The sequence below is a fragment of the Sinohyriopsis cumingii genome, chromosome 11 (genome assembly GCF_028554795.1).
Source record: "Sinohyriopsis cumingii isolate HCF-2022 chromosome 11, ASM2855479v2, whole genome shotgun sequence".
NCBI classification, from domain to species: Eukaryota; Metazoa; Mollusca; class Bivalvia; order Unionida; family Unionidae; genus Sinohyriopsis; species Sinohyriopsis cumingii.
The window spans coordinates 84,823,905-84,851,590 of NC_142971.1; the positions used below are offsets into that span (position 1 = coordinate 84,823,905).

General features: G+C 33.6%; 1 protein-coding gene across 1 annotated transcript in view; it reads right to left on the minus strand.

Annotated features, from left to right (window-relative positions):
• Nucleotides 1–23,699, minus strand: part of LOC149788892 (plexin A3-like) — a 64,777-nt gene extending 41,078 nt beyond the window's left edge. Inside the window, exons 1-3 of the mRNA XM_089973564.1 lie at nucleotides 23,605–23,699; nucleotides 17,037–17,148; nucleotides 1,255–1,350 (exon numbers count right to left, since the gene is read on the minus strand). Of these exons, the coding sequence (XP_089829690.1) occupies nucleotides 1,255–1,350; nucleotides 17,037–17,148; nucleotides 23,605–23,699 (303 nt within the window). The remainder of the gene's footprint in view (nucleotides 1–1,254; nucleotides 1,351–17,036; nucleotides 17,149–23,604) is intronic.
• Between the last annotated feature and the right edge of the window lie 3,987 nt (nucleotides 23,700–27,686).

A 27,686-nucleotide genomic window follows, 5' to 3' on the forward strand; every position in this document is an offset into this window, starting at 1 on the left:
ATAGATATATCATATGTGCTCCTAACTGTTGATTGGCTCAATAGTTAAAAAAGGGTCAGACCATGATTGTTAATATATTTGACAATAAAATGATTTAAGAGTTCAGGAATCTTTTCTAGTTACTGTATTCAGATTTGTTTATCTGAGATGCATAAGATAGCTATATAAGAAAATTAAAGCAAACTGTTATCATTCCTCAGTTATAATTAGCCTTTTAAGAGATGACAGGAATTGTAATTTATTTTTCATTTGTTTATTAAATTAAATTGCAGAGAGGAAATTTTAAAATTCTAAACACAGTACCTTGCTGGACTATTGTGAAATTATTGAAGGACTTAAATATTTAATAATAATGTTGGATTATGTGAAACAATCAAGGACATTTATGATATTTTACTTTCATGGATTTAAAACTATAATTTTCATTAGTGCTAGCTCATAAGTACATTAGAACTTTTATTTGGAATATCTATGGATCATTTCTGGATTAATGTGGAATTGAGAGAACATTTAGGATAATATTCTAGAAATTCATACACTGTAAGTTATTTTTAATTCTTCCACTTTTTAAGATTTTATATTTTATGGAAATAAATTTATATTTTGGAAAATTGATAGCTAGCTGGGTTTTACCTTGTCTTGTTACTTAGTTTAAGCCCCTAGATGTAACAACTTTATAGCCTCTCAATTCAGTAGATGAATGGAAGATCATGTTTTCCTACTGTCGGTATGCTCATTAATGAATGAAATTTGGTATGCATGCTTGCATCCACACATAAATTACTAGATTAGATTGTCATGCCATTACAGTAATTTTTGCATTTTTTCTACACCCTGGAATCTTTGAACTTTCTAAGTCTGCATTGAGGGCACACTTGTTTGACAACCACAAAACTAGTTTTTGTTTTTTACATTGCAAGAACTATGGTAGAAAACAACCACACAGCTGGAACTGTGGTCATAACATCTGGCACATAAACATCTACAGGCAACTTGCAACTTGTAAACTATCTGAAACTATCTTAAAAAGTCTCCTACCTTCCAGCTTGATAGGCTAATACAACATTGAAATGCTATGCATGGGCTAATACAACATTGAAATGCTATGCATGGGCTAATACAACATTGAAATGCTATGCATGGGCTAATACAACATTGAAATGCTATGCATGGGCTAATACAACACTGAAATGCTATGCATGGGCTAATACAACATTAAAATGCTATGCATACTTTTAACATTGCAGTACTTACAGGCAGATTCTTTGCATTTAAACTGTAATTAGAAAGTACACCATTTGCAACAAGCAGTTTCCCTCTGCTGTCCAACAACTGGGGACAATCCTCAGCCTAATTTAAAAAAGATATCAGTATTAAAACTATGTATGTCATATATATATATATATATATATATATATATATATATATATATATATATATATACAACTTAACTGTTCATATATTTTTTCACACACATGTTGTATCTATGTATAGACCTAGACCAATGAATTTGAAATAAAAATTCTATCATTGTCTCTTTAATACTTTATTAACATAGAGTTAACAAACCTACAGTTCATTTACTCACATAAACATTATTTCAATGCTTGTAAGACATGAAACTCTAATTGCATCCATCAAGTAACAATCTCTTGGCTGGGTTACTTGCATAAAATTGTGGTTTGTACATGTCACAAATTATGCACTCATTTATTTAACAAAACTTTTATATCTTTTCTCTAAAACTTCACTGTGGTATTTCTAAAACTGCTTAAGTGAAATTGAATAAAGAATATGTTACATTTTTGCAAGAGATAACACAGTGCAATAAAAAATAAACATACAGCAAAAAAAATGATACTTTATTATATACATAGTGTCCAATAAATAAATGAAATTACCTACAGTAATATTCAATCTGTAGTGAAAGAAATGCAATTAAAAAAGAGTAAATAATATGCCCATCTCATTACCTTTCATCATTAATGACCTTGACATTTGTAATATAGACTTTTCTACTTTCATGGATAAACTTTCATCAAAACTTGTGTAGAAGGTAAAATATGACAGCCTGGATAAGGAAGAAGGCCAGTGATATATCTGTTACAGTGTCCCTCACCATGAGGCAGGAAAAGTTATATTATACATTGATAGAGGTTACTAAACTATATTTTCCTTGCAGTGACTTTGACTTTGTGGCTGAGGGTATAGGTATAATATGTGACACATTACCTAGTCATAATATATAACTGCTTAAATGTTCAATACAATATTTTCAGTGGTTTCAAAGTCATGCTAAGGACAAGGATACAAGTTTGGGTTACATTCTCCCTTGCTGTGATCTTCACCTGGAAGCAGCGGGCACGGCTATTATATGGGACACACCATCTATACATGTAAACTGCAAATGTTTCATTAAAATATATCAGTGGTTCAAAACGTATACTCTAGAAAGGGACACAAATTACATAATAATATTTTCCCTTGCTGTGACCTTAATGATGAGGTTGAGCTTTTCTTGTTTTGTATTTAATGCCATTTTTCATAACATGACAGGCTACACATGGTGGCCAGTATAAATTGTGGAGGAAGAACCTGGCAAAAACCACTGACCAAGATACTAGCAAGATGTTTCACATACCCACATTCGCTGAGCCTGAGATTTAATACCATGTCAACAGAGGTGAGATGGCAGTGACTGGTGAAGGAGAGAGCTTTAGACCACTCAGCCACCTGGGACACATAGCTATACAATGCAGCACACTATATAAATGTGATATTTTACTAACCCTTTATTAAAATATCTAACGTGGTTTAAGAAGTTATAATCTGGATGATAATACAAGTCATGCTCATGTTTTCCATTGCTTTTACCCTGATGTTAAAGTTGGAGGCATGGCTATGGTAGGTTACACACCTCTATACATGATAAATAATGGGATAAAGCTTGCTCATTAAAATATTGTCAGTGATTCAAACAAGAGATTCCAGACAAGGATACAAGTCACAAACTTGCATTTTCCTTTGCTTGACCTTGACCTTAAGGCAGGCAACCTGAATCTGGTACATGGACACACACAATTGTCTAATCATAATATACACTTGGGCAACTTATCAAGAAAATCTCTTCAACTGTTAAAATGGTTTGACCAGGCAAGGAAATCTCAAAGGACAGACACACACAGATGGATGGGCAATTCCATAATGCACCTTACCCACAACAGTGGAATTTAGTTTAGTAACAGAAAGAAGCAAAAGCAATGATTTTATTAAAATCAATAAATAAATTTCTTTCTCCAAGCTACACAGTGAAAATTTAAGAGAAACTTGCAGCATTGTGAATTAAATCCCAAATAATCCTAAATGCTTTATACTAAAAGTATGGAGTGTTCCAAATGAATTCCAAGATTGAATTTGCTGATGTGACAATAGTCTTGAATAGGTTGATTACCAACAGTCTTGATGTATTACAATGTTATAATCCAAAATGTCTTTGAATGAATTCATAATAATCCCAAAATAGTGACTTAGTCCCAAATTTCCATGAACGCTTTGTAATGCCTGGTGAATACATTTAAAATACATGATTCCTCTCAAATTACATATTAACACAACTGAAATGATTTTAAGATAGGAATGAATAACAGTGTAGACCACCACCATGAATAAAAATCTAAGGCAAAATAAGATGACCAGGATGTGGGTCAAAAGTTTGCTTTCAAAACAATTAAAGTTTTAAATAAGGCTAAAACCTTGAACTCAAATATCAGTAAACAATGTTTAAAAAAACGATAAAAGTCATGTACACCATCACTACTCTACCATCAATCATGGACAAAGGTCAAGCACTCAATATAAATTTAATGTAGATAACAACAGAAGTTCAAAAAGTATTAATTGCATACTAAACAAATTGAGCCGGGAAGGCAATATGAAATATGCATTATTAAATCTGACAGACAGAGCTGCCATAGGAGGTCACTATAATAATTGAGAGAGCAGAAATATTAAAAACCTATTGAAACTGAAGTTTTATCATTTTAGATCAATGAGAAAGTTTCCATGAAATTTATAGCAATAATTGAGGACAATTTCTGATTATTTGTTTTGCTTTTTATATTTACTAAGTGTCCAATTATCATGATTATAGATTCATAAAAAAATATTCTTCTAAATTTGAATAGGCTGAACAGTTCGCATGTGCTCAATTGTTCCTCTGAGTGATTTCAGCTCCACAAACAACCCACTGTATACATGTGGATTTGTTTTAATCACAGTATGAAGTACCTAATCAATTACAGGCTTTTTGCTGCACTAACTACTGGTACACTGATTTATTGAGCTGTGAAATAAAAATAATTACCTCTATCATTTGCCAATATAATATGTCACAATGTATTAAACTCAGTAACAGGTCTTAAGTGTATAACAGCTTTAAAAAGGATATGCAACAAAGTGGGTGAAAATGTGTCCCTACAAAAGCAAAGATTTTGCAACTTGAGAAAAGCATATACAAACTTTCCTAATCAGAAGGGTGAACAGGGGTAAAAGATCTTTTACTGGACAACAGTGGTTAACATCTAAGAAATTTCCAACTTATCAATGGTACAATGATAACTTTTCATTTTAAACATTGTTACTATACTAAGTTGGAAAATGTTCTAGCCAGATATTTGAAAATGGCAAAAGTGTCAGCAGTACAGTTCACAGTCTACATGTCTACCATATTCAGACCAAAATACAGATGCAAAAGGAGGCATGGAAAGAATAAAACATATGCCATGGTCATACACCTGTGCAATTTTAAGATTAGGTACATACAGTTGAAGAAAAAAAAAAACATGTTGATTCATCTTGTTATTTTGGGAGGTTTTGATAACCAAGTTGGTGATTTTGGAACATGTGATATTGAAGAATTAGCTAGATATATTTGCTACGTGAAGGTGAGAGTACATTTGTATGCCAAAATGAGTGGTGGTTTCTGAGCCTACAAGCTTTGATGTTTAGGCCTAGAGACTACATCATATATGGACATTTTTTGGTAACATACCAAACGGCCAATTTCATTCAAGTCAGATAATGTGATGGCTCATTTGCCTACAGAAAGTGACTTTCTGAATGGGAAGTTCCAAATACTCCCCTACTTCTGTGTCAGATGAAGCAGATGCAAGCTGATATGAACACAGTTTTGTTATAGGCAAGTTTAGAAACTATACAGATGGAATAGGACATTCTGGTGTGTTCCCCAATCTGTCTTTCACCTGAGGTATCTAACATGCAGGATGAAAATTAGTTGATGGTCAAATAAAAGCCTAAAAACTGAGTCTCCTCTATAACAGGGATAAGAGAGTCATCAAGAAAAGAGTTTGGGGTTATTGTTTCAGGCCTATGTATCATCTATTGAATTTGTAATATATTTTCTTTGCTTTGTCATTTGGTTTTATGATACTGATATTTTAAAGTCTTTAATTCAGTGGCTGGCTAACACTATAGTAAAGTACATGTACACTACATTGTAGGAATCTCATTCATGAGCCTAGGCCGATCACTAAAAGGTCAAATCAACAACTATGTCAGTCAAGTATGCCATGCATTAATTCAAATGTAGGTTACAAAACATCACATAAAACTAAGAGTGCATTTGCCCTTTTAGAGCTATAGGGTTAGGGTTAGGATTAGGGTTAGTTAACCCTAACCCAAAACCCTACCCCTATCATGCATGCCCTAGTTGTTGATTGGTTAAATAGTTTGAGAAGGTCAGAGCATAACTGAGTTATTTTGAAACAATATGGTTTAATTGTTCTAAAATCTCTTAGTGAATCAGGTTATGTTGATTTGCTGCACATTTTAAGACTGTATAATGAGAATAGATGCACCATGTAATCATTCTTCAGTCTATACTGTACCAGCATTGTAAGAGTCACTGAGAAGAAATAGTGATTTATTTATCATAATTGCTTGTTGGATCCAGCAGAGTGGAAAATCTTTAATTTAAACAGTAAATACTAATCATATCGTGTGCAATTATTCAAGGAGTTAATGATTTAATTCTTTCAGATTAAGTGAAACTTTTAAGGACTGCATTCATATTATTGTATTAAAGTAAAAACATTTGGATTCAGAACTGTGATTCTTCAGTGGTGTTATCATGGTAGCACATAAACACATTAGAACCTTCATTTGGAATACCTTTGCATAGTTTCTAGATTAGAGGAAAATTGTTATTACAAATTAGGATAACATTCTAGAAATTCATAAAATGTAAATTATTTTTCATTTGTTCACTTTGTTTAATGTTATATTTTATCTTAATAAATCTATATTTTGGAAAATTGAATGCTTGTTGTTTTTGCCTTGTCTTGTTACTTAAGTTTAAGCCCCTAGGTGTAAGTCATTGTAAATTCCATGTAATTAGCAAAGGTGTTTTGAAGCTTGAACCTGCTTTGTTCACTTTCTGAACACTTTTTATAGCAAATCTTTAGTTGATGGTCAACAACATGATTATTATTTGGCATTTGAGAAAAATGGGGAAATAAGACAGATGACTTTTGAAATATACCAATACCTCAATTGGCCTAACAGGGCAGCTAAAAAAAAATCTACATATCTTACATATAACACTTTATTTTGTTTACCACTACACTTTCTTTTGTGATTCTTCAATAGTAACATGTTTTATTTTAAAGTCAAGAATCCCTTTAGGGGACTGAGACTCTACTGGCAAATATGATTTTGTATGAATTAATGAACAAGTAGTCTGTTTCCTCCAGGCTTTTTTCTTTTTCACTTATTAGTATCAATTTGAGTATGAAGCCATCTGAAAGTCTTGACAAACCCAAACAATGATGAAGATTAGTAAAAAAGAAATGAGCTCCAAGCTGCCCTAATATCACTCACACGGATTATGTAACTTAACAGTTGACCATTTCATGAACCAGAATGGCTGAAATGTACAATTGCAAGAACAAAACCTATGAAAACTATCTCCCTAGTGTTTCCTCATGTCAATTAATCTATTTTACTATAGTCTGACACAAATTCTATAGACAGAAGCTTAGCTAGTAATCTTAGTCACACGCTTTTAATCAACATCATCAAAGATTTGATGACATAAATCTATTTATAAAGGTTTATCAAGATTGAATGATAAATTGATTTGTTAGCTCCTGATAGGTAACAAGCTCAGCCAATGAGATGCAAATGCATCTGTCTCATTATCACTGATTCCAATGGTCCTATAGACCTGCCAATGAATATAATAATAAGAACTTCATTACCAAGTTGGAGCAAAACTAAATTGAAATGTAATCTTCAGTGAATCAGATACAAGATTACCTCATTATTATGCACTGATATGTCTCATAATCATATTTTTCCAACATCTTGGCTGTTTAGCAAGTATGATTAGAAATATGGTCTGTCACAGTGGTACAAATCTCAACCAGTCATATACAGGATCTACCCATTAATATGCCTAGATCTCACTCATATTAAACCTCTTGAAGATATAATCCCATTTAACAAGTTTGATCAAACTGTGATAAGAGTCACTCAAGCGTTCATAAACTCAACCAATCAGATGTAAGATCACCTCATTATTATGTATGATCTTGCTATTAAATTCACTCATATAAGACCAGTCAGTCCATTTGACAAGTTTGATCAAAATCAAGTCAGAAACATTGTCTCAAAGTTGTAACAGGTTCAGCTAATTGCATCCAAGATCTCCTGATCAAGTCTTAACTTGTAATTGTAGTTTATACTCAGTTTTCACTGCCTTGAGAGTTTCTTCAATGTATCTATTTTAGAAGGTATTCATTAATAGAAGCTGACGAGAAGATGCCATACAGTATCTATTTTAGAAGGTATTCATTAATAGAAGCTGACGAGAAGATGCCATACAGTATCTATTTTACAAGGTATTCATTAATACAAGCTGACAAGAAGATGCCATACAGTATCTATTTTAGAAGGTATTCATTAATAGAAGCTGACGAGAAGATGCCATACAGTATCTATTTTACAAGGTATTCATTAATACAAGCTGATGGGAAGATGCCATACAGTATCTATTTTACAAGGTATTCATTAATACAAGCTGATGAGAAGATGCCATACAGTATCTATTTTGCAAGGTATTCATTAATACAAGCTGACGAGAAGATGCCATAGAGTATCTATTTTACAAGGTATTCATTAATACAAGCTGACGAGAAGATGCCATACAGTATCTATTTTACAAGGTATTCATTAATACCAGCTGACGAGAAGATGCCATACAGTATCTATTTTACAAGGTATTCATTAATACAAGCTGATGAGAAGAAGATGCCATACAGTATCTATTTTACAAGGTATTCATTAATACAAGCTGACGAGAAGATGCCATACAGTATCTATTTTGCAAGGTATTCATTAATACAAGCTGACGAGAAGATGCCATACAGTATTTTACAAGGTATTCATTAATACAAGCTGACAAGAAGATGCCATACAGTATCTATTTTACAAGGTATTCATTAATAGAAGCTGACGAGAAGATGCCATACAGTATCTATTTTCCAAGGTATTCATTAATACAAGCTGATGGGAAGTTCAAGATGCCATACAGTATACAGTATCTATTTTACAAGGTATTCATTAATACAAGCTGCTGGGAAGATGCCATACAGTATCTATTTTACAAGGTATTCATTAATACAAGCTGACGAGAAGATGCCATACAGTATCTATTTTCCAAGGTATTCATTAATACAAACTGATGGGAAGATGCCATACAGTATCTATTTTCCAAGGTATTCATTAATACAAGCTGACGAGAAGATGCCATACAGTATCTATTTTACAAGGTATTCATTAATACAAGCTGACAAGAAGATGCCATACAGTATCTATTTTACAAGGTATTCATTAATACAAGCTGACGAGAAGATGCCATACAGTATCTATTTTACAAGGTATTCATTAATACAAGCTGACGAGAAGATGCCATACAGTATCTATTTTACAAGGTATTCATTAATACAAGCTGACGAGAAGATGCCATACAGTATCTATTTTGCAAGGTATTCATTAATACAAGCTGACGAGAAGATGCCATACAGTATTTTACAAGGTATTCATTAATACAAGCTGACGAGAAGATGCCATACAGTATCTATTTTACAAGGTATTCATTAATAGAAGCTGACGAGAAGATGCCATACAGTATCTATTTTACAAGGTATTCATTAATACAAGCTGACGAGAAGATGCCATACAGTATCTATTTTACAAGGTATTCATTAATACAAGCTGACGAGAAGATGCCATACAGTATCTATTTTACAAGGTATTCATTAATACAAGCTGACGGGAAGATGCCATACAGTATCTATTTTACAAGGTATTCATTAATACAAGCTGACGAGAAGATGCCATACAGCATCTATTTTACAAGGTATTCATTAATACAAGCTGACGAGAAGATGCCATACAGCATCTATTTTACAAGGTATTCATTAATACAAGCTGACGAGAAGATGCCATACAGCATCTATTTTACAAGGTATTCATTAATACAAGCTGACGAGAAGATGCCATACATCATCTATTTTACAAGGTATTCATTAATACAAGCTGATGGGAAGATGCCATACAGCATTATTTAGTTCTCATTCAGCTAAAAATATCAAACAAGGTCATTGTCTAATATAAGAATGGTAATTTGAAATTATCTACCAATAATATTAAATAGTCACATTGCCAGTAGCTAAAACTAGCAGCAACACTTTGCTACAAGTTGTCACTGTTTTCTAACATTTCATATTTTTTACTTACCCCCTCCCATAATCTATCATGAGAGCTAAAATCAGCAGCACCGCTTTAATACAACTTGGTACTGTTTTCTAACATTTCATTTCTTTGACTTACCCACCCACCTTCTCTAGCATCAGCCTTGCTGTTTATGTGTATGTGTGTTTCTCTGTGTGTGTGTGTGTTCATGTGCACGTGCATGTGTGTGCATTTATATGTGTGGTTTTTTGTGCCGTGAGAAGTATATGTATGCAGGGTGTGGAATTGCGACCAGCAAGCTGGTCTGATGCTGGTCCAATGCAAAAATAAATGGAGCCAGTCCATCTGGCTCAATGATTTTTAGGTATATAAAGTAAATTTAATCAACAAATTATCATATTAAAAGAAATAATAGAAACCATGTGGAAAATAAATAATGAAATCCGTTTCTGATGACCACTTGCAATCTTCAGCACCACAATCCAATCTGCTGTGAGATGAAAATGGAAGTAACTAAAAAGGATAGTCTGCATACACTTTCAACTCTAGCCAAAATCTATTCTGCATCTACGCAATATTTCATGGCACATGCAATATCTGATTCCCAATGTCAACATATGGAGATATTTGAATGCACTGAAGCAACCGTTGTCTAAAAAGCCAAATATAGCCAAAAAAGAACTATTAAAGAGGAATATGATATAATAAATGAAAACTTACAATCCACTTCTGGAATTCATTTCTCTAAAAACAAATCTAGTTCTGATGCTGTCATCGACGACATGTCATTTTTGCATCTTGCGTCATAAAATGTAGAACCAGCTTGTTATAGACATGAGTAGCATTTTCATGTTACAGGTCCTGTGAGTTTGTAGGATTTAATGGCAAGTTGAGTAGCATTTTCATGTTACAAGTCCTGTGGGCTTGTATGATTTATTGGCAAGTTGAGTAGCACTTTCATGTTACAAGTCATATGAGTTTGTAGGATTTATTGGCAAGTTGAGTAGCATTTTCATGTTACAAGTCCTGTGGGCTTGTAGGATTTATTAGCAAGTTGAGTAGCATTTTCATGTTACAAGTCATGTGGGTTTGTAGGATTTATTGGCAAGTTGAGTAGCATTTTCATGTTACAGGTCATATGGGCTTGTAGGATTTATTGGTAAGTTTCACATCCTGCATATGTATAACTGGACATCATTTCACTCCCTTGACTGTATTGAAATTTGCTGCAATTTTATTCAGTTGCTACATGATTATTCTATTTCTGGAATAAGTATCCATTTGCTTTGAAACTGTTTAATTTAATGTGTAATGTGTTACACTAAGCTGTTGGTTCTTTCACTGTGCTTGTTACAACACATATTTATGTTCAACAACTATATTATTTTCAGTAATACATGCATTTCTTTGACAAGTAAGGCTATGTCTAATATTACAGGTAAATATCATTAATTAAGTTTTAAAGAATTAGTATTGTAAACTTTACTTCCATGTTTACTAAAACACAAAACTCAAGATTTTTATTTTTATGAATGAATATAGGTGGATCCAACTTATTATCAAACTCATACATGATCTTCATTATAGAAGCCTATATTCCATGCCTGATCAACCTCAGATCATAAACATGCCTTCCAGAGTGATAACAAGCTGCTCAGCCAATGTGATGCAAGTTCATTTTATTAATATGAATGGGTATAATAAAAAAGTGCCTTCATACCTAGGTTATTTCTGCCCAATCCGCTTCAATTTTATTAAACAGCTTTCAGAAAAAGTGGTACAAAATGATTTTCTATTTTTTGTTATAAAGGATTTTCTGTCGTTAGTAGCATACCGCATATTGGAATAGAAGATCAGCATAACTTGTACAAACCAAGAAGGTCTTCATGCTAGAATACAAATTTAGTCAAATTTTCTTAAGCAGTTTTGCAAGACAAGTCTTATTAAAATTTTGGAGGATTTTAATAGGGGAGCAGGAATAACCCAGTTACTGATTGTCATGAAACTTGATTATTCAAAGTAAACTTGATCCACCTCACAAACCTTATACTGAAACTTTTGTCAATTTTCTTAGGGAACACCTTTAATTATTTGACTCAATGGTTAATAACCCTTTTCCTATGTCTAAGTTTTGTATACACTTCAAGTTTCAGCATTCTGAGTTAGCAATATTTTCAATACCGTAATATAGGACTTATTTCTCATTTTTTTAATAGTAATTTATGGTCAGAGTTGGTTTCAAATTTATAATGTTCAAATTTAGTGCATACAATAGTATTATATACTTTACACATGGAGTTTGATACATTAATATAAAGAGTAAACTAATTTTGTTAGTTGTCTACATAGGACACACAATTGTTGGGAGTTGGTCATCTGTGTCCAGAACACCCCCGTCAATTTGTAAAGAAAGAAAAGCAAGTTTCATTGGTATGAAAAATGTCAGGAGGCTTTGATAAGTCAAGCGCCATATTTAAGAGTGCACACGTTCTTTCAGCTCCAAACTTTAGTCAATCATTTAAAATGTCTGTTGATCAAGTGATGTTTGGGTTGATGGAATATTGATTCAAGAATACAAAAATGATGTGGATCATCCAGTTTGCTATTTTTCTATAAGAAAAAAAATTATAATAGAATAAGCACCATAGAAATTATTCACCAATCAAGAAGGAATCTTTGGCTTTGATACTGGCTTTGCAACACTTTAAAGTGTATATTAGTTCAGCTTTTTCTCTGATTGTTTTCAGTGATCACAACCCACTTACTTTCACTTGCAAGATGAAAAATAAAAGTCAGAGACTGTTAAGGTGCAGTTTGATGTTGCAAGAATATAACATTGACACCAGGCACGTCCAGGGAAAAGATAATCTAACTGCAGATGCACATTTACTTTCATAGAAGTATTATATTGCTTCATGTATATTTTGTGTCATTCATACGACTCCATTTAATGTAATTTTAATCACATGTATATCTGACTAATAATTAAAATGAAAGCTTTAGTGTATAAATCTTTCTTTTTTATGAGGGAAGGTGTTATGTATATCTAAGCTGTATTGTTTGTTATATTTCCTCTAAGGTTATATGTTATGTATAATTGTAATTTGGACCTGACCTTGTCCAAACCTAAGTTCATGTTGTACCTGGCCAGTAACTTTTATTTTGTAAACAAAAAATACATAGTTAAAATTTTTCTATGAGTCTGGGTTGATCATTATCCATGTTTATTTCAGAGAGGGTCTACAACATTGGAATTCCCCATGAAGAATCTGCTGTACCTAATGACATATTAATGTTGGCATGTTCTTTATTAGTTTTAGTAAATGACCATGTCTTGTTGACAACTTACAATATTCAATAAATGCACTTTTGAACCTCATCCTGGTTCTACTGTTTTCTCATTTTTTTATGTAATGTTGTTTACATGAGAAATTGCTCATTATTACCTTTAACATCATAGGAAGAATCAGTCTTACTGTTATGTTCAGTATTTCATTTAGGTGGAATTATTTATTCAAATTATTATTCAATGGAAATATTGGAAAATGTGATCATATATAATATTCTTGGATTGGAACATTAATTTGGAATTATAATGCCTTCAGACAAGAACATTTCTGGATTACATTATTGTGATATATCAAAAGATTGTTGGCACATCATCAGACTTCAGGCCATTGACACATTAACATACTGAAGACTACAGGCACTTCAACATATCCAATATTGGAATTTTTTATATCATATCTCTTGAATTAATAATAATAATAATGAAAATAATAATAATAAAAATAATAAAAATAAAAATAATAAAAATAATAATAATATTTTATTTATAGAGGGTGTCTCATTTAGACAAGGACTGTTCTCCCCTGAGGCCCTCTTAAGAAGAGTATAACAATGTTCATTAAATGAAAGATAACAGCAATTACTGTTTATTTTACTGTGTTCAGTATTCAGATATTAAATTCCATTATAATCAATTAGAAATACAAACATACTCATTACATCTCTCCTTAAACATGGTAATACTTTCAGCAAATTTTACAAGCAGTGGAGTTTGTTCCACAGAATTGTACCAGAGAATTGGAAGCTTTTTTAAAAAAAAATATATTCTTTCTTTTGGTGCTTGAATGCTTCCACGTGACATTGATCACAACTGGTACTGTGTTGAAAAAGACCTGAATAAACCCTGAAGATACTCTGGTGCAGATCCATGTAGACATTTATATACAAGAACTGCCTTGTGAAAATCTATCCTTTCATATATTGTAAACTATTTTAGTTCTGTAAACAATGTTTTTGATGGATGATCAATAAATGCATCTAAAATAATACATGCTGCTTGTTTCTGAAGTTAATAAATCCTGTCAAGCTGAGATCTGGCACAGTTTCCCCATGCAGTAGAACAGTTATCCATTATTATAAGAATATATGAATTGTATACACTGCAAGTTTCTGTAGATAAATATTCCTTGATTCTGCTAACAGTTCTGGATGACAGTGTTTTACAAAACCTGTCCATATGGTCATCCTACTGTAAGCGATTATCTACAGACATAAACATTATACATTTGGACTGGTGATAAATCTATTAGGACTATTTTGGATTTCATTCTCATTACTCAAGTTCTTTTGAAATTTTCATTTTGTATTCAAGGGAAACAAATTATTTGTTGAATTCTTCTAAACTTGGTCAGAGGAATGACCTTGTGAATGACCTTGTGAAAAGGTCAAAAGCTCAGGAGTGAAAAACAACTTATTTTGATACAGAAATGTGTCCATGGATAGTCTCATTTAACAGTCACTTTTATGCAAAGTTTCACTGATGCTTCACATTATGTCTACATGTACTGAATATTAGGGCTACACTTCTGGTGTGTTACACAAAGAAATATGTTACATTCAGTTCTGATTGGTGGTCATTGTTTGTTCATTTCCAGAGTAAAACAATAACCACTAGTTAGAACACTGTAACTTATTTGCTGTGAGGCACACTAGAAGCATTACATTAAAATCTGATCAAAATAAATACGAAGCATCAGACAAACTTTGGGCTATCAAATAATCTGTGAAGTACTTAAATCACACAGAGAACAAGTGTGGAATATCTCCTTTGTCAATGACATGTCATAAGTTACTGAATATGGAAACAGGATTTTTTAAAAAAAAGTTAGCACAGAATCGTCAGGGGGACAGATTCTAAACCCATGAGTTATAGTCACCTTATTAATTTGGAGAAGGAGAATGGGTGTTGTCAATAATTTCTTTTTTTCAATTGCAGAAATGAGTGTCTGTGTCTGCAGCAGTTGTTTTGCACCTGCAGGAAGTAAAATGTGAAGGATCTGGTTGTTAGTCATCTTTGCTTCCATACTTGGACTTATTCTCCATAATACTTTCCTTGCACAAGGAATTTGTTCTATTCCTTCTGCTTTGAAGATAACACCATAATACCAACCATGTTTTAGTGAAGACACACAATTAATAATAAAATGTTTTAAAAGCATTCACACAGTTTGAAACAAAGGGCTTGATGACCAAAATGAGTTTTGCACTTGATCAAATAGAGCAACCTGAAATGGCCTAAAAGGCTGGATAAAAGTCACTTACACGAGGTATTTTGTCTGAATGAAATTTCTGTATCCTGTCATGTATGAGAATCGCATATGAATAGATGATAGGTCTGTCTGTCTGTAATCTGCTTGCTAGAAATAAAATCAATGTCAACATATATAAAATGGCACCACCATACCAATGAGAGACATTCTAAAGATAAAAAGACCATCGAGTTGATATGTGTATCAATAATGTATCCTACTGTAGGTTATGTATTGTGAATCATATCAATACATGACAGAGGTGTATCATTTCATCCCAAGGAGACACCCAGGGCAAATTTTCATACAGCATATCCTAAAATCTTTTATGCCAAGCTTGATCACAATTAGCTTAGCTGCGATAGAGAAGAAGATTTTTAAATAATGGTTTTCCATATCGCTGTAGTGGAAGTGATACCATTGGCAGGGAAGACATCCAAGACAGAGTTTTAAAAATGCATGTACTTTCAAACAGAGTTTTGAAAGAGCATGTACTTCAAACATTCCCATGATGTTTAATTGATCTGGCTCAGCCATTCTGGGGAATAATTTACAAACAGGAATTCGATATGGTTGCTAAGGAAACTACACTTGCTAGGAGATTCAACCCAACCACAAGACTGACACAGATTGATCTAAGAAATATTGCTACTTAGTTATATCAAAAAAGATTAGCTTGTTCTGGCACGCTGATAACAGGTTTCCCATTTGGCTGCAAAGGAAGCCACACTAACGCTAAAGAATTCAATCAAGGCAAAAATTTATAGAGCATTCCTTAAAAATACTCACAAGTTTAATCAAACCTTGTTTAGTCATTTCTTAAAGAAAAGTTTAAAATAAGTATTCCACCTAGATGCAAAATTCCACAATGTTGTCATTAGAGAGACACCCCAGACACAATATTAATACAGTGTGTCAAAATAAAATAAACATTGATACTAAGTTTGATCAAAACTGGATAACTTTTTCAAGCGAAACAAATGAAAACAGATTTTCCAATGGCTGGAATGGAAGTCACAATTTTGTCAAGAATATCATAAGAAACATTTTAACAAACTTGTATTGAAATCGTTTTAGACATTCTAGATAAGTTAAAAACAGATTTATCATCAGTTCCTAAGGAAGTCACACCATGACTAGAGGAACCAACCTGATACAAATTTTACAAAGCATATCTTTAGAAACATTCCTACCAAGTTTCATCAAAGTGAATGAGTTGTTCTAGAAAGAAGTCTAAAATAGATTTTCCATTTTCATTGTTATTAAAGCCACATCATTGCTAAGGGAGACAATTCAATGAAAAGTTTTGTACAGCAAGTCCTGAGAAACATTCCTAGTAAGTTTCATTAAAATTGACCATTTGGTTTTCAAGAAGCTTAATAGATAACAGACTATGCATGAAGGATGCATGACAGATGCAAGGTCTTAACAGCCTGGTGAGCTAGAAATTAGTGATTTTTCAATATGCACATCTTTAAATAATGAACTAATATCTACCAGGTCTCACAACAATCAATCAAAAACTGAAGCTAATTTCTTTTCGCTCACAAGGTTGTGGAAAGGACTTGAAGGAAGGAAGATAATACACTTGCAGTCCGATATACCACTGACTCTATGCAGTAAGTGTATAATTAACTATAAGTAAAGTTGAGAGCTTCCCATTACCTGTTTGTATGTAAAATTTGTGGAACAAGAACCACTGGCACTGCACATCACTGTATTACTGGAAACACACCAATTACATCCACCATCACTTTCTGATGTACAGTTTTTACACCTGAAAATATAGAAATAGCATGAATTAAAGTTATATAAAGGTGGGTAAAGGTGGATAAAGGTTCATTATTATATGCTCATTTTTTCCCCCGTTAACTTTACATTGACAGAATCGTTCAATATGCCCCGATACTGAACGCGCGCCACAATACACATAGCATTCACGTGAATAAAGGAACTACTTTCTTTCGTAAATAAACAATGGACTCAGACGCCAGCACTTTTGATTTGTAAACAAATCATGTACACTCGCGTAAGAGGCTCTTTACGTTGTGGTTGTTTATTTGTTTCTGAATGAACTAAAACATGTTTCGTGGACTGCAAAAAAACCCCAGCTGTCTTGACATTTTGCGTTGATACAATGTTACGGATTTAGGCTAGCTACCTTGTATAAATGACGGATTCGGTCCTTATAAATAACAAAGCATATACTGTTTTCTTTAGCTGGTGATAAGAATGGCAAAATAAAATTTACTTACATTGTACAATTTTACATCCTGAATTTCCTCAAAATGTTTTCCTTAATTCTGCAATCCGAATTACATGAGCCATGTCATAGGTTTTCAATCTGGATCACACATTTTGAAAGTGTGCTGTAATTTCGATTATAAGTGCAATTGCATCCTCCTTACAGCACTCAAAATGAAATACACATTAAATTCCATAGCGTCTTTTTGAAAATTGCAATTGAAAGACTTCATATTTTTCCCACGTTATGATTTCAAACATTCAGTGACAGAAACAGCAACACATTTGCAGACGTAAACACGCATCTCCCGCGCCACTTCAGTCCGATGTATTTCATGTATAATTTGCACAGATGAATCCAGTCCAAAATCACAAACTTTCGTCGAATCGAAACAAAACACCAAAATATATTCACTCCAGATCAAATGGAAAAGTCGTTGCAGTGCCCAGTCATTCACAATATGACTGCAAATTTCAATTTTAACTAGACATGCCATTTTCTTTCGAAAGTTATGTCGACCGCGCGACTAAGTTCAAATTTATCTGGGCGGAGCTATGTGCGCATTAATAATGATGTCATTTTGTAATGTCAAATCTGCGCTTGTGTATTTAGTTTGGAATACGGCATTCATTCATTTACGTTGGTTCTTGTAGTGTATTTTGTTTATAATAATTAAACCTTAGGTTGAATAAAAAAAAAATGAACATATAATAAAAAGATTACTGCATTTGTATGGGAAAATATAAACTCGTTTTGTCGGAAGGATATACTGCACTCACAAGTTCGTGCAGTATTCATTCCGAAGACTCGTTCCTATTTTCCCATACTTTTGATTTTCTGTTCATCACATAGAAGTTGAATGTCTTTTGATCTTGGCAAGTTAAGCATCTGACTAATAGAATCAACAAGCTAAGACTGATGTATAATTTTTAAGTCTGTGATTATTTCATTTATAGGATGGAATAAGGTGAGCTGGATAAAGTAATCATGTGTAGAACATAAATTTAGGGGTGAACAACATACACCCTGTAACTATGATTTTGTTGTATACTGCACATAAAACAACAGCAACAACAATAATAATAATAATAATAAAATGGTTTTTAGTGAAGGGTATTTCTTCAAAAACCAGTTTAAAAGGTGAACCTGTTCACAGTAGTCACCTTTGCACAACAGCCAGTTTTGCCTCTTCAAGTTAGTGACCATTAGTGACAGGTTTGACTGTATGTGGCTTTCACATATGTACATAACAATTATATAACTTAAGTCTGTGTTAATACTGGTGTAAGTAGATACTAAATATACAATATGCTGTCAAAATGCATCAAAAATTATCAGTAGATTTTTACTTGACACTTTAACGTCTTGTGATTATATATAAACCAAAGTTGTTCATGAGCTGAAACACACAAGATATACCCATCACCTTGGCATTCATTGATATCTTTCAAACAGTGTAGAAAGTACGCCATAACAATCCAGTTTTGGCATATGATCCTTAATCCCATGATGTACCTATCAAGGCCAAATTGGATGAAAATGTTAAATGGTATGGAAATTTGAGCACTGTGGCCACATCATATGCTCAATATCAAGGTGAAAATGTCATGATGACCCAGTTCTTATGTCTCCAGTATGTACAAAGATGCATCCTTACTGTAATTTTCGTGACAATAGGACATATATTTTGGCAATTCAAACCTATACACAACTGTGACTAATCTTATTTAACCCAAAAATGTATGTCTCTTCAACTCAGTTATTTTGAATGTCAGATGCTCTTCCCAAGCAAACCCAGTAGAAGTTTATGTCAGATGGGTTAAAGTTATAGGTCTGACAGGAAAAATCAGAACAATATTTATGTAAAATTGTACCTAAATCCTGAAACATAAGTTATGGTGACCAAGTGTCATAAGATATACATGCAGGGTTAGTGGCAATAGGTGAAACGGCACTAAAGTTAGTGTCCATAACACAATTTTAAACAAGTTTGTAACAAAAATCATTTGATGGGACTGACCCTATACTGACCAGGATGACTTGCAGGAATCCAAAATAAGACAGTTTCTTCCTTTATCAGATTGGGATTGAAACCATCTGGTGGCTATACTGGATTTAAGGATGGATTGGCATGATTTTCATTCTGAACCAATCAGACATAGCAATTCTTTTGGTTAAAGCCCTGTGTTATATCACCATCCATTTAAGAGGACAGTGATAATGAAGTTGTCAAGATGGGCATCGTGGTTATCATACTGGATGTAAGATTAGCATCATTTCCTCTAAGGATCAACAAGATATCATAATAAGTCTTGTGATGAAAAGCCCATGTCAACCTGACCATCTATCAGGAATAGTGATAACACAATTTTAAATATGGCCAGCATGGTAGCCCAATTGGATGCCAAATTTTTGTTTGGGGCCAAGCAACTCTTTTGGTGAAAACCCCATGTCTATATGACAAACCATTTAGTAGGAAAAATGATAACAAGGTTTTAAAGGTGGCCACCATAGCAGCCATACTGGGGGACAGAGTGGCATCGGTTTCACTACAACCAACTATACATCATAAGAATTCTTTTCATGAAAATACTATGTCAATATGACCATACATTCTGAAGGTATGCTGATAGCAAGATTTTCAAATGGTCATCAGTGTAGCCATTATGGGTGTCAGACAACAATTGTCATTTGGTACTAACTAGATATCATAAGAAGTCTTGTAGCAAAAAGACCAAGTAAATACCACCATCTATTCAGAAAGAGTATTGATCATAAGATTATCAAGATGGATATCACGTCAACCAGTGGAAATTAGATCAGCACCATTTTCCCTTTGGACCAACAAGACATTATTGGAAGTCTTTTAAAGAAAAACCCATGATGGCATGCCCATCCACAAAGAAGTAGTTACAGTAACAAGGTTTTTGAAATTGCTACCATTGCTGCCACATTGGATGCCCAAGGGACACTATTATCATTTATAACCAACTAGTATTTGGGATGACCTGTTCTTTCAGTGGCACTTTTCCCAACAGGTAAGGAGGAGTAGAATAACAAATTTCTACTAATGGATGGCAGATATTACACTGAAGGCCATGGCAAGAGCTATTTTGATCTATGATCAGCTGGGATTATAAATCATGGAAAATGGATACCATAAATACAGTTTGGACACACATGATCATCTTAATATGCACCTGCAATGTTAGTTCGATGTCACAGATTAAGTGGTACATGAGTTATAGCTCACTGGTATAAAAAGAATTCCATCAACCTTGAGTGCAATGTTACAAAGTCTTAAGGAAATAATAATATCATACTATGGCACCAACTGCCCTGATTTGAATAAGGGACTATTCTGGACTATTATTCCCTTCCATGATTATGCAGGAATATCAGCTCTCCTTAACGTTGCTTTCAACAAGCTCTTCAATCTTTAGTTGAAGTATTTTCTGACAAACAATTTCACCAAGTCCTATGATATATGCATCCAGCCATGCCAATAATACATGCATCCAGCCATGCCAATACTACATGCATCCAGCCATGACAATACTAGATGCATTCAGCCATGCCAACACTACATGTATCCAGCCATTCCAATACTACATGCATCCAGCCATGCCAATAATACATGCATCCAGCCATGCCAATACTACATACATCCAGCCATGCCAATACTACATGCATCCAGCCATGCCAATACTACATGCATCCAGCCATGCCAATACTACATGCATACAGCCATGCCAATACTACATACATCCAGTCATGCCAATACTACATACATCCAGCCATGCCAATACTACATACATCCAGCCATGCCAATACTACATGCATCCAGCCATGCCAATACTACATACATCCAGTCATGCCAATACTACATACATCCAGCCATGCCAATACTACATACATCCAGCCATGCCAATACTACATACATCCAGTCATGCCAATACTACATGCATCCAGCCATGCCAATACTACATACATCCAGCCATGCCAATACTACATACATCCAGCCATGCCAATACTACATACATCCAGCCATGCCAATACTACATGCATCCAGCCATGCCAATACTACATGCATCCAGCCATGCCAATACTACATACATCCAGCCATGCCAATACTACATACATCCAGCCATGCCAATACTACATGTATCCAGCCATTCCAATACTACATGCATCCAGCCATGCCAATAATACATGCATCCAGCCATGCCAATACTACATACATCCAGCCATGCCAATACTACATGCATCCAGCCATGCCAATACTACATGCATACAGCCATGCCATACCAATACTAAATACATCCAGCCATGCCAATACTACATGCATCCAGCCATGCCAATACTACATACATCCAGCCATGCCAATACTACATACATCCAGCCATGCCAATACTACATACATCCAGCCATGCCAATACTACATACATCCAGTCATGCCAATACTACATGCATCCAGCCATGCCAATACTACATACATCCAGCCATGCCAATACTACATACATCCAGCCATGCCAATACTACATACATCCAGCCATGCCAATACTACATGCATCCAGCCATGCCATACCAATGCTAAATACATCCAGCCATGCCAATACTACATGCATGGTGTGAACATTTAATGAACAATGCACTATGCTAAAATTCAAAAGCATGACTAAATTTGTGTTTGCAAAAATATGACCCAATGCCGATCAAAAAGTAAAAGTTCAAAAAATATTAAAATTTAGAAAATTTGCATACATTGGCAAATTGGCATTGAAATCTATAAAGGCTATCTAAATAAGCAAACTAACATCTATATCAAATCTAATTTGTAAGCCAGACATTGTTTTGTCTACTTGTATTATCAAGAGAACTGTGAAAATTATATTGAATGCCCACCAATAATTCTTGATGTAGGCACTAGTAGGGTATGGCTGGCTCTGGAAATTACTGACCACTGTGTCTCAATGACTGGACCTGTTGGTCAAGGTATGCAATCAAGAACCAAACTTATTGTGCAAAAACATTATTTTCTTATTGTACCTACCATGATCATGATAGTTGACCCAAAATCTGTATGTTTTATTTATTACACATGTGACCTTTGACATTTAGACCCAATTACTTCCTCCGTACCTTACATGCAAGCACTCCATAAATTTCATTTAAGGTAAATATAATCCTAAAACTATTTTTCTTCTTCTTGACCAATAAAAAATCAATGGACTTCTGTCTTGCCCAAAGAGTAAGTCATCCACATAATTTAGTGAAGGTTCGTGGTCAATAACAGAAAATTTTGTGCAAATACCCATTTTCTTCATTTAGTCACAATGACCTTGACATTTAACTTTTCTTCTTCACTCAACAAAATTTTTGGTCCAGATCTGTGACTTAGAACTAATGTTGTTGTGTAGAAATCAATTTTTAGTCACAGTGACTATAACCTATGACCTTTTGACCCAAAATCAATAAACTCTATCATTATCCCAGTTCAAGCCATCCACAAAGTAATGATGTAGATGGTGTCAAACTGGCGTTTTGTATCCCAAATAAAACATGATAATGGTCAATATCATAACATGCTCTGTGGGCATGGGAAACATTCTGACATTTTACTTGAAACAGGTCAAGTATTGTTTGAAAAGAAACTGAAAGAAACTGAACAACAGATGATGCCTGCTGAGCACAGGACCATACCTAATCTCAACTGGCATCCTAGCTGATAACATGCATGACAGCCAATCAGTCAATTAACTTATCCATATACCCTGATGTTTGACAAAAATAAATCCAAAATGTTGATCAGATCAGAGTACATTTCAAATCTAATGACAATATCTTTATCAGCAATGCATCAACAAGCAGCTGTTAACCAATTCATCACAGACACTGGGACAAACCATTAGCTCACTCAGTGGCCTGGAGGCAGGAGAGATAGAAATATTTACAATGAAAACTGAATCAAACTGTAATATTTCTTACCTTGAGAAATTTGAACAGTTGTAGAAGAGGAAAGGCAGCGATGTCAACTTAGCAGTCTGATTATTTTTCATCACATAGACATCCAAGTCAGCCATTGTGTGTGCTACATTGGAAATAGAAGATGATATGAGGCTTTTAGACTAAAACCAGTGACTGTTCCTATGAATACATGGAATTTCCTCCAAGTTATTTGCTTCAGAATAATCCTTGAAGACAAGTTTCTAGAAAATATTTCCATACATAAATACTTTAGTTCATAATAGACTTAAACAAAAAGCCCAATGCATCTTGTCAACAATTCTTCAAATTTTGTTGAATTGGTCATAAGAACAATATAAAATTGGAAGGCCATTATGCCATGCTGTCTAATTAGCTGAATTCTGTTCAGTAGTTTTTGAAAAAGAGTCATTTAATGATCTTGTTATTTTTAGTAACAATGGCCATATTGGAAGGCATCATTTGGATGACTCTGAATAGGAGTTATGCCAGGATCCTTCCTGTTGGATTTGGTGAACTTCTGTTCAGAAGTTTTTTAAAAGAAGTCATTTTGCTATAAATGTTCTAAGAATAATTAAAATTTGCATATAAACCCAGCATAACTTTTTGCCAAATCTATTCACAATGAATGTTCGAGGGATGAATGCTTTTGGTACTGCCATACAGGGTAAAATATATAATTTTTTCCACTTGGAAAATCCTACAAGATGCAAAGCACAACTACTGCATAACATCCTTATTGGCATTAAATAGTTCTTCACTGAATATCCAGTTTCTTTAGAATGACAATATTTACAGATGCCCACAGACTTTTGCTACTTAAATCTGTGATTGTTATACAAGAAGAGATAATGGACTAATATACACTATTCAAATTAAGATGTTCATTTGGTTCAAATAGCCAGTAGTGCTGACTCATGTGTTAAAAAAATTCGCATGTACCATCATGTCCGTACTCAGTCACATTATCCTTACACCAGGCTGGCCAGTCCTAACACTAACTCACTAACACTAACGCAGCTGCTAGTACCATTTTTATGAGTCTCTGGTGTGACTTGGCAAGGGTTTGAACCTATGACTTCCTGCACCCGAGGCAGAAGTTCTAACCACTATGCAAACATGACATTAAACATACATGCATGCATGCATGCATGCATACATACATACATACATACATACATACATACATACATACATACATACATGTTTGATTCCATAATACACTGTAACACTGCTGAAAGAGAACTGTAAGACATGTCACAATCAAGGATATAAACGTTTGGACATGCAATTCAAAATGAAGAAAGGAAAATCCTCAAATGAAAATACTCAAGATTAACAGATAAACAAAATTAGACAAAAAGCCTCTTCCATGCGCCCTTTATATTTTTACTGCCAAATATAATGTACCAGAAGGTAATATCCACATCTACTGGAAGGATGTTGGCCACAATGATGTGGCAATAAAGCTAACCTAATGGTCAAGTTCATTACTACAATGTACACTCTGCAGGCAGACAGTACCATCATTCAGTCAGCATGAAGTGGATCCTGCCGGTATGCATAAAAAGGAACTTTAAGACTGATGCCTTTTCTACTGAAATGTTCTGAATCCATCTTTGAAGAAATTACAAAAGTGCCTGGAAAAAATACTTTCATCACAGGGCAGAGCTTAACATTTGTACAGACAATGAATTATTTCTAACTATCAGTATGGATTGTAAGAGTTTATTGACTCCTGTATCAACATATGTTCTCTCTCATTTTCTGTGTGAGTTAGGGTTACAGGCTGTACTATTCACCATGTGCATTGTTATGATAGTGGTGTGTGACCTGTACTTCTAACTTCTAATAAGTGCTTCTGATTAGTAACTAACAATACTTTACACATTCATATTCAGTGTGGATGTGGATGTAGATGTGGATGTGGTTATCCAAAAAGTGGAAGGACATACATGAATACAGACATGCTGACTGACATAAAGAAATAAGAAAAGATGAATAAGATTTTTTGTATGAAAATAGTGTCTTCCCACTAGATTTTCTAGTGAAAAATTGGATAAATACATTCAGTTTTCATAATATTTGGTCTTTACACTTCCTTCTTTCTTGGTCAGTTTTAGTGACACTTTGAACACATTATTGTCTGAGGAAATGGGATCTAAGTGCCAAAGAACACACAAGGCAGACAGCCTATACTGGTTTACATATATATCAAAGCTGTAACCCCTAGATTAGAAGTCTGATGCTCACCTTTGCTACTATGTCCCCTTTCTAAAATTTCAATATCATACAGAATTCACATTTGTGGCTTTAAAAAAGAAACTTGGAATTCATTCACTTCCAAGATAACCATGTGTAAAAAGTTTTAACATTTTAAACTAAACACAACAGTATAACTAATGGTATCAAAAGTTATGAATCAGCACAAAATATGAATATAAAGCAAGTTTCCTAAGAGCTGCAAATCATGTAAGATGCACCATTTTGAGCAGACAAAGTAAACTTCAATTTTCATTTATACTGAACCAAAACCTATACAGTAAAGATGACCATTATGGCCAAGCACATCCAAAAATCATCCATTCCAACAGAACTTTATTCATTTTTATGTGACCTTCAATTGACTCTTTTTTTTTCTTCAGTCAGTATTGATGAAGCATTTGCCTTTTGGAGCTTACATACTGCATGGCAAATTAATTAATCCATAGACAACTTACTTGTTACTATTGGACTTGTACAATATAGTGTTTCATTTTCTCTCATTGCAACATCAGTTGAAATGTTTCTCCCATCAGTACTAAAAATGCATGTGTATGTACCATTCTCAACTGAGGGTAATGAAGTAAGTCTGATCTTCAGTGTCTGAAAAAAACCCAAGATCAATACAGAATTAGTTGTTAATTTTCCTTGCAAAACATCAACTTTTAAAAAATCTAGTAATGGTTTTCTCAGATATAAATACAAAATAACATATTTAAAATACATGAAATAAGGGTCTCAATCATGAACAGTACTTAGACACCAGCAACAATCAAAAGTGTGGTAATATCGCATAGTTGAGATCATATTATACTGTGTACACAGTCTCTACAACTGTATATAATATCTACACCAAAAATGCAATAACAAAATTAATGCTGAAGTTGCATATTCTTCTCTTAGGATACGGGACTGGTTGCAAATGATTTCAAATAATGGCTCAAAGGTCCTTAACTAAATATGAGAAATAAAAATAGTGAATATCAAGATCAAGATGTATTAATTATGTTTGGCAATGAAAAATCTATCCAATATAATGTAAAACAGAGGCTTCAGGTTTAAAGAAATCATACACTCTTTGCTATATTTACAACTCAGAGTACTAGTAATGGCATTGTATGGCATCTCAGTGCGATGGTAACTATATTAGAACAACTAAAGGAAAAGTTAACAAAAATAATAAATGAATAGCATAAAATTTAGGAGTAAGCCCTTCCAAATAAATGCAAATATACAGTATCTTATGTTATTTGTTTAGGCTCAAATAAACAGTAACACGAGTGAAAACAACAAGCTTTGAAAAATATAACAAATAATTTATTTCCCTGAAAAAATTCTGTAAAAATTAAAAAATATATGAACTTACTGTTTCCAGAATCAAATCCAAAAATAATCCAAAAATAATCCACAAATAAAAATTTTTGAAGTCCTAATATTAAAATGTTCTAATGATTCCAAGTTTGAGTCCCGATGAATCCAAGATGGAAGGTGATGACCTATGCTGTAGCCTGTATTGTGTTGACATCTACAGTTCCTTATAGAAACATAATAATTAATCCTCCAGTATTGGAAATCCAAATAAAACTTTCAAGAAATGTCCTTGTTCAAGGGTTCTGTATGAATACAAAAATATTTCCAGAGAAATGAATTAATCTTTTAGAATCCAAATAATCTGAAGAAAAATTAACAAATAACTCAAAAACTAAAATATTCAATACTGGTCACAACAGAAGAAAACAACTTGACATCAAGTGTTTAAAAGCCTGGACTCTGAACTCTCTTTCTCTCTAAATATCACTATTAATACTAAACATTTTGCAATT